This window comes from Cyclopterus lumpus, chromosome 4 (genome assembly GCF_009769545.1).
Source record: "Cyclopterus lumpus isolate fCycLum1 chromosome 4, fCycLum1.pri, whole genome shotgun sequence".
Lineage (NCBI taxonomy): Eukaryota > Metazoa > Chordata > Actinopteri > Perciformes > Cyclopteridae > Cyclopterus > Cyclopterus lumpus.
Window position 1 is genome coordinate 20,962,535 of NC_046969.1, and position 9,553 is coordinate 20,972,087.

At 46.1% G+C, this 9,553-nt stretch overlaps 1 protein-coding gene across 1 annotated transcript; it reads left to right on the top strand.

The window, feature by feature from the left end:
- The first annotated feature begins 344 nt into the window (after positions 1-344).
- Positions 345-2,146, top strand: LOC117729922 (diencephalon/mesencephalon homeobox protein 1-A-like). Its single transcript, XM_034531325.1, has 4 exons — positions 345-498; positions 708-886; positions 1,030-1,513; positions 1,728-2,146. Exons 1-4 carry the CDS (start codon positions 345-347, stop codon positions 2,144-2,146), a joined length of 1,236 nt encoding a protein of 411 aa, XP_034387216.1.
- Positions 2,147-9,553: the final 7,407 nt, after the last annotated feature.

A 9,553-nucleotide genomic window follows, 5' to 3' on the forward strand; every position in this document is an offset into this window, starting at 1 on the left:
TGAACTGACTCTCTATTCACACTAAATCCGTTGCGCTGTAGATTAAAAAACAAAAAAAGCGTTTCAAACATTCAAATATTAGATTTTTTCCTGAAGGCTTTAAATGCCACTCAAGTTGACAATTCAATATTGGGAGTCACTCGTAGTTCTCTGCTCAGTTATTCTTTGATACAATGACGGAATATGTTTTTCTTTAGCGCTTTGTATGCACCTGTTGTGCACTTCAACACACGCCATCATACACCGTGTCGAAGTGTTCGCTTATTAATAGCGACCCGACTGGCTGGTTTAAAGAGGCCTTTCACCCACAGCAGTCCTTTCTCTCTGCAGACAGCCCGCCGGCCATGCAGCACTACGGGGTGAACGGCTACTCGCTCCACGCTATGAATTCACTGAGCGCCATGTACAACCTTCACCAGCAGGCGGCGCAACAGGCCCAGCACGCCCCTGACTACAGGCCCTCGGTGCACGCCCTCACTCTCGCGGAGAGACTGGCTGGTAAGAATCAGTTACTCATTTTGTTGCTCAATTTCATCGAATGACATTGAAGATCCCCCACCCCGTCTATTCAAAACAAATGTAAAGTGTGTTGATAACCCCCCCCCCACCCCCCACCCCCCCCCCTCCGGGTGCTCCAACGACCTTTTCACCTGTTCCTCAATTAAACTGGTCCTGTTTCTTGTTTCTCAACGGCTGCACATTTCAAGACATTATCCTTGAGGCCCGGTATGGCTCACAGCACCGAAAGCAGCGGCGCAGTCGGACGGCCTTCACTGCCCAGCAGCTGGAGGCCCTGGAGAAAACCTTCCAGAAGACCCACTACCCTGACGTGGTGATGCGAGAGCGTCTGGCCATGTGCACCAACCTGCCCGAGGCCCGTGTCCAGGTGAGAACCTTTCAAAGCCTTTCGTCCTCCTGTGGTCGGTTTGCCCGCTGCTCTCGCTCGACGACTCAAAAGGTCATTAGAAGTGATCACGTATATATATATAGGCCTTTGACTCAAGACCTGATCCGTCTCTGTATCTGCAGGTCTGGTTCAAGAACCGTCGGGCCAAGTTCCGCAAGAAGCAGCGCAGCCTGCAGAAGGAGCAGCTCCAGAAACAGAAGGAGGCGTCCGGCGCTGCAGAGGGCTCCACAGAGGATTCCAAGACTGACCTCAACGCCACCAGCGCCAACACCACCACCGCCGCCACAACCACGACCACCACCACCGCCACCACCCTGGTTCCCGAGGCCCGCACTCCTCCCCATCCCTCCTCCTCTTCATCCTGTCACTCAGAGACCGAGAGGCAGGCGGCCGCTCGGCCACAACCCGGAGAGATGAGCGTGGAAGTCAACGTCACCTCCCCCGAGCCGTCGGACGGCGAGTCGGCGGCAGAGGATAACGCTGACAGGGAGGAGGACGATATGAGAGGGGAGAGCGGGGTGAGGATCAGGGAGGAGACGCACGGGGAGAGGGGAGCGCAGCCTGGGAGCAGCTCCCCATCCTGCAAACAGCTGAGCCCCACAGCAGGTGAATAAATATATATCGCTGTCTTATGAATGCACCTGCTTTGTTCTTTTATATTCTGATTATATGCCATGTTTAAGAACCCAATAGTTTTACTGAACTGGAATGTAAAGTGCACAATTCATTTCAAATAAAAACAGGATAAACACAAAAATCTACAAGACATGTCAGTGTGTGTTGAAACATATTGAAGTCCCCCTCTCTCCCCGTCTCTCAGACTCCCCCCTGAGCTCCCCCACCATGCCGTCCTCCAGCGGCGTGGCCGGCGGTTTGCCCCAGAGCAACTCCTACGCTTCGTCTCCTCTCAGCCTCTTCCGGCTGCAGGAGCAGTTCCGCCAGCACATGGCGGCCACCAACAACATGGTGCACTACCCGTCCTTTGACATGAGCCCGCCGCCCTCTCTGCCCTACCTGGGCATGAACGTCAACATGCCGTCCCCGCTGAGCTCGCTGCCTTGCCCGTCCTACTACCAGACCCTGTCGCAGGCCCAGCAGGTCTGGAACAGCCCGCTGATGCAGGCGCCGCCGGGCAGCCTCCCCGGGAGCCTCAACAGCAAGACCACCAGCATAGAGAACCTCCGTCTGAGGGCCAAGCAGCATGCAGCCTCGCTGGGATTGGACACGCTCCCCAACTGAAGCTCGGGCCGCTCGGCCAAAGGTTTCGCCCTCTAGTCAGTGCCGTGTTTATGAATTATGGGCCTCGTCCAGTGGAGGTGACTCTGGGCCCCCCTTCTTCCCTTTCCTCTCGACCCCTCATCCCCGTCATCAACTGTGTGTATCCGTCCAAAGCGCAGACTCGTCACCGAAAACTCATTTCAAAAAATGTCAGATTTAAACTTAAGCTATACTGCAAAACCCAATTGGCTAACATAACAAGAATTCTCAAGTCCTCTGTTCAAAATCGGTCCATATTTTCAAATTTGTGCTCGTTTATTGTGCAGTTTTCTAGATTTCAAATAAACGCAAATTTAAAAACTGAGCAGCGTGACAGATAATTTGAACACTATTTTTTCTAGAACAGGCACTTTAGGCGCCCTCCCTCAGTTTGCCCCCTTCACCTCATCGTCACCATGCAGCATGCAGCTCAACATGAAGAACAGCTCCGAACTCCATGAAAAGAAATCTAAATAACGGGACTTACTTACTTTTTTGCCTGCGGATCTTTGCTTGTATTCGATTCCTCCTGTTCACCAAACACACGTCAACTCTACTGATGCGAGCTGCTCACGATGATTCCCTCCTCCTCTGTGAAGTCCGGGAAGAAGTTTTTGAAACTACAGAGCTGACCTCCAGGACAGATATAAGATTTTTTTTTTTTTTAAATGTTCTATAATTCAGCCCCTGAATGTGAACTATGCATGCGTGCACCCCTCTGAAGCATGGCGTACAGCCGCAAAGCACCGAAATGCAGTAAAGCTTGGATCACTCGATAGAATCCCCCCCCGCCGACTGCTTTTCTTTGTCGATGACACATGACTCTCCTTGTTTAAAGTTACAGCACTCAGCAGAATCCATGGAGCGTTGTAAATATCCTTCAGTGTTCGCCTGCATCTGCCCGGCTAAAAAGTAACTCCATGTCTTCTTTCATGTGAAGGAGGAAACGTTTGGTGTATTTTTTTTCTTTTTTTTCTTCAATCGTGGCTTTAAACAAAAGGACCTACAGCAGCAATGAGATAAGGGAGAGAATCTGCAGAGGAGGCCCAGAGACAAATAAATATGACATATTCTTTTGTTAACTCGGGTGCCGGACTGAACTCTTTTTTCTGGGCCGCTGGTTTCATCAGAAAGATGCACAGGCCCATTCTCTATGTATTATATATATCACTGTAGATTTAAGACATGTATTTCTCAATTGTTTAAAATGTAAGTAATTTATCTGTTTAATGCAAGGGAATAAATCACACATAAGAATGACTCATTTTCTCAATTTCATCGGTTGGAAATATAAGATTAAAATATTTGCTTATACTGGCTGACATTGCGTGACTCAAGATTAACACAGTGGGGAGGGGGGGGGGGGGGACGGTCTGTTATTAAAAATATTTAAAAAACAAACAGGAGGCAACCTTATAATCAAAGTTAAGAGATATACTCTATTAATGTCATAAAAAAAACATTTTCTCAATAGAAGTTTTTTTATTAACAGAAGTTTTTTGTGTATTTCTGAATCTTTGGAACTTTGTCAGCTAAAAGGTGAGTCAGAAGAAGATAGAGAGATACTGTAGCAGGACATTCAAACAACATGCGAACAGGCACGAAGACATGCACTCACGTAAAGCTCTTAAAAAACCCACAGAAAAACATTTTCGAAAAGTTTCTCCAGTGAGAGGAAGTTTGCGACAAGAGAGGGATTAGTTGAGCTCTTCTCCCCGGATGGCTGACAGCGCCGCGCTCAGGGGGACCGACAGGAAACTAAATCTTAATAAACAGTTTAGATTTCCACACACGTTACCTTAAACCCTTTATAGTAAAAAAAAAAAAAAAAAATTAAAAAAAGTTTGGTTAACATGTTCCACTGAAGACACCTTGATGAACCGTAAATAATGTAGACACAGGAGGCCTCCCGTGCTCGACGCTGAGGTTTACACACCACATCGGGGAGAACCTGCCACTTGTTCCCTCAGTGCAGAATTACTAATCCTAAATGAAATGACTGAAGCACAGTGTCAGGCTCCAAAGAGCCTCCAATCCACCACCCACCCACCTTCCCTTCACCCTCTCCGCTACACCCCTCTTCCCCCACCCTGTCAGCCCAGGTTTGGCTGCACCGAAACAGAATGCTTTGCCATAAGAAGATTACCTTTGGTTGGGATATCGATGGATTAAGTAAGAATAGAACGAGATAAAATGAGACTGAAAGGGTTCCTGGAGTCAGCGAAGTTCAGACACCTGTTTTTTTTTAGGTTTTTTTTTTTCCGGCCCTGGTCTTTTCCCGCTTTCCCGCTCCATGACCGTAAAGATTATATCACTGTCTTACAGGAGAAAGGGAGGTGAGAGGGGTGGGGGGGGTTTAGGATGGGGCAGGTTACAGTGCAAACAAAGAATTTCAGGGCTGCAAAGACGCCCTCGGGCTTTAAAAAAAAAAATTTTTTTTTAAGCATACTAAATATGTGGTCAATCGGTCATGAACGTCTTGGTTTGTGTGTGCTCGCAGAGATCATATTGGCGGAAGTTAATGGGGAATTCTGCGAGTGTGTGTGTGTGAGAAAGTGTGTGTGCGAGTGTGTCTATGGCAGCTAAGCCGCTGAAGGTTTCCAGGAGCTCTTTGATGTGTATCTCGGCAATGCGCTATTAGAGGGATTTTCCTAGTTGACAGCTCAGAGAATGTGTGGAGGAATTGCGATGCCAGCGGGCTAAAAGAATGCTGGAAACAGGATTAGGATCATATTCTGGCAGCTCCTGTCACTTCATCAATGGGCTAAGGTTTCCTCAGTGACAGCCCTCCTTCTCTGCCCAGCTAAAACCTTTAGTGGGACCATAAAAGGGGTGAGAGAGGGGAAAAAACAATGATTGAATGGTGTGCTATGATTCCTGTGCTGCTGGGTTTGCTCTGAGGGCTTTGTGTTGGGAGGTCTGAAGGGGGGGGGGGGGGGGGGGGGGGGGGGGGGGGGGGGGGGGCGTTGATTTGGAGGGAGGGGCCGGCCGTGGTGATGAGAAAAAAAAGGGGTCTATTTTTTTGGAAGGGAGAGGGGGGGAGGGGGTCTTTTTTTCGTGGAAGTTTTACACCCAAATCCCTGTGGCAGTGCATGTGGAGGGGTTTTACACTGATGCTAGCGGACAGGGACAGCAGCGGTGTGTGACAGCAGCAGCAGGTGGGGAGGAAAGAGAGTTCATACTTCATATTTAGGATCCACTTGGTCTGCATGAGCCCTGCCTGTCTTCACCGAGTGAGACCTCGTTCACATGATGACACTTAGTAGGAGTGTCAGATATTCTTGTAGGCTCATTTGAGGACATGGTGGCTCTCTTGTTCTGATTAGTGTATCTTATTTTATTGAAGGATTATTCTTGTGATACTTTAAAACACATTTTGTATTGTCAACAAATCCCATTTAAAGATCAAAAACAATAATTGATCTTGTGAACAAGTATTCTCTGTGTAGCCAAAGCATGTTATAGCTTATTCGTCCGATGTTGTCTAAAATCTATTGAAAACACATTGCGATGAACATGGTTTTGTATTTTGAGTCAATAACACATCCACCGTGCTGCTGAAGCATCACGCGCGTATTCATCCGCAGCTGAAAATAGTGTCAACAAATGCACTATATAGTTCTTCCTGAGTAATACATAGGAAAGCCCAGTTGCTTTGTCAAAAACGTCACGTCCAAATTTCATAAATGGCACATTTTACATGAGGTTTTATATTCGAACAAATGATAAAATCACAAAATGTAGGATTTTTAGATATTTTAAGACATTGTGAATGTGATGCCTTGACATAGAAGACATTTTACAAAATGAAATATCACATCTCACAATATTCCACATGTGAATATATATGAATTGTAGAGCATACCAGACCTCTGGCTGCACACATTAGTGTTTTCAGCCTCTTCACACACATCACTCGCCGTGTTCAGGTGAGTCATTTGTGCTCTAAGAGGAATATTTTGAGAGGACCAGAGGTTGTGTTGTTCAGTGGGCTTATGGGGTGGTCTCCGCCATGCATCTTGGACCAACTGTCTCCATGTTGCCACCAAACCGCCCCCCCCACCAAAGAGTGTAACTCCACACTTTGCTCACCCATGTGAAACAATACTTTCACAATACCACAGGAGTTTGATTGTTGGCAACAAGTTATATAATACCAGGAATTACAGACTAGCATGCAAATGCTAAATCCTCCTCTCTTTCTCCCGAGAAGTGGATGAGACGGACTATATCTGCAGGCTTCACTCCGGCTCCCCAGCTTTGTGCTACAGAGACGTTCTCCTTTCTCCCCCTGACTTGGGTGATAATCCTGACACGCACTGTCTGCATTTTTTACTGTACGTGTTTAAGCGCATTTGCAGAGCATTTATCTCTCCAATGTAAACCAATTTGGCTATAAGGGCCTTGGGCCAAGCACGGCGCATGGAGGGAAGAAAGGAAAACTCAAACCTAGCAGATGTGCAGGGGAAGGGAGGATGGGAGAGCCGGGCGAGGGACGCGAGGGGTTGATGAACAACTGAATGCAGCAAAAAAAAAAAAGGGGGGGGGGGGGGGAGGGGGGGAGCGGAACCGCGCGGGAGAAAAAGAGTGTCCCTTGTCCGAAGGGTAAGCTTTTGAAACTTGGGTTAGGGGCCTTTAAAGCCGATAGAACGTGGATCACTGAATTGTTGAGTCACAGAATCTGCGAAAATCATACGGAGCTCCAAGTTAATCCCGTCATAGTGAAATCGGTGGGCATACTTTGGGGATCCCAGCCTCTTCTCTAGAAATTTGGAGCCTGCTGTATTGACAGAGCTGCTGTTTGATACCGCCTATACACCTGTATCAGCTGTCTGTTAATCTGCCTTCCCCTCCCACTCGTCCTCCACAGCACGTCGCCTCTGCTGGTAGTAATAGCTGATGAAATGGACCAAAGACCTAAAAGCTGCCAATCTTGCTGCTTCTTGATGCCTCCTGTAAGTGGCTCTGGTTGCAGGCTGAACTTGTCACTTTGATCATCTGAAAAGGCAGGAGCCCAGCTGTGGCAAATATTACTACCTGCAATTCTGTGGAGCCATTACGACTATGGACTCCTTGGTCCCTGAAATGGGACATTAAGACAGAATCATCCTAGTTTAGTTGGGGCGATATCAAGGTGTTTTATTTGCTGGCACACAGGCGGGGTCTGACTGTGTTTGGATGGCTTTTAAAGTACCCGATCTTACAGCCTAAGGTTCCTGTGAATGAGGTGTTTGCTGCTCTTATCAATGAGACGTTACATGAGAAGAGCAGCTCGGCCTGACGGGGCTGTCGGGGTGCTTCTGCGGTATGATTACGACAGGCTGAGCTTCGGCGATGTGCCCGTTACGTCCAACTTCCCAAACTCTTTCATTATGCTGCAGACACTTTCTGAGGTCAAATCATGACTACATCACATCATGCACAAGGTTGTCTCACAGATAATGGTTGTACTAATACAACTTCTTATCACATCACATCAGTGAATGGTAAAGTATTCTTGAATTATGTCAAGCATAACGACCTGGAGCTCAAAGTTGAACAAGTTTGAATAATTAGATGATTATAAGTGGGACCAACACTAGTGACGCTTTCACATTACAAGGAGACACTTGATTTAATGTCCACATCGCTACTGTAACTTTAAACACTTCAGTTCGCTGTAGCACGGCCAAAGATTATGAAGAGTTTTGATGTGACTATAACAATTAGAAAAAGGGCTTTTGTCTGTAGTTTTATTGTTGCAACTTAGTGAATGTCCATATAGCACAGCAGCAATGGATTTGAAACAATAATACCTCCGGCAAATATCAAAGCATCATTTTTGATCTATTATATTACAGGTGCATATGCACACACACGCCCACATATACAGTAGACTAATGTAATGTACAAATGTAACACGTCGTCTTTGTCCTTTATCACCAATGAATGAGCTCGTATTAATATGTAAACGTGACTCACCGTCGTTTATGAAATATGCCTTTTTCTCCCACAGGGAACATTTTTAACATGTCATAACAGGGAAATCACAGGCGTTAATAAAAACTAACAATCTCACATTTTCATCACAGCCCGACATGTTTTAGACGTTTAAAGTCACGTGACTGTTTTGTTAAAATCATGCGTCTCTGTGGTGTCGGATGGAGTTCCTTCTATCTGCTCGTCTGAGGTCTGTTTTCTTCACAGGGAGGTGGAGCAACTTCACCTTTTAATAGCGATTGATATGAATAACTGAATTTAAAAAAAAACGACTCACAAAGGATTGGATTATCAAATTAAACCAGTTAGACTAGATTTCTCACGTCATCTTTTAAAATGTTGATGAATATTTATAACGTGCTGCGCCAACTGAAATAACATATTAGAAATAAGTGCAAGAACCTGAGTTTAGATGAGTTTCTTTTAAATATGCACATTTCATTTGGCAACCTGAGTGTTTTGCACTCTATCACTTGCGCTGTGATGTGTTGTAAGTGCTACAGTATATTAATAACGTTTAAATTGATTTTGATGTGTGATATTATACACACAACGGCCAATATTGTAATTGTTAAATGTATTGAATGGGGGCAATTTAAAGACCGACTTTGTGCGTGTGTGTGTGTACTTGTCATTGCTACTGTCTCAGCTCCTGAGGGATTTATGAACAATGTCAAGTTCCCTCTGAAGACCCGAGTCTCTTCACTGCCTCTTAAGGCTTAATGCTCCCTGACTGAGTGGCACAGCGAGAGCCACACTCTCTCTCTCTCTATGTGCCACAGATAATGCTAAGAACAACCTCTCAATTCCAGCTCCCCTCCTCGTCTAATGTGCCCTCCTTCCTCTACCGCTCGCACACTGCCATTTCCATTCAATGAGACAGCAGTGCAAACGTGGCCGATTGTAATGGAAAACACTAACATTGTCCCTAATGGTTTCCCATCCAAGGAGAGTTTTTTTAAAAACGTATGTAAATTTATGTAAACCCAACAGAAACACATATTTACAATAGCGCGGGGTAATCACAATATGACGACATGGTGCGCTGGCCTTGGAGATGGAGGCGCCATGAGTCATTAGTCACCTTTATCTCGTTTCTGTTTCCTGTTATGGGCATCAGTGCAACAATCGCTCACAATAGGAATGAAAATGATCTGCGCTCATCTCGGGCACAGTGATGGAGAGGTGGAGGATGAAGATAAAGAGGGTGAAGGCAGCGATGTTGTGCCCTCACAGATGTCTTGAAGGTGCATCGCGCTTTTTAAAGTCAGTCCGGTAAACATTCAACAACGACAACATGTCAGCTGTGCAGGTTTAAAAAAGGAAATCACAAAAAGACGACTTGTACTAAGTCCCGAAAAAACTAATTTCCACATTTCTATTGAGGAAACAAATAACAGCAGCGGCTCC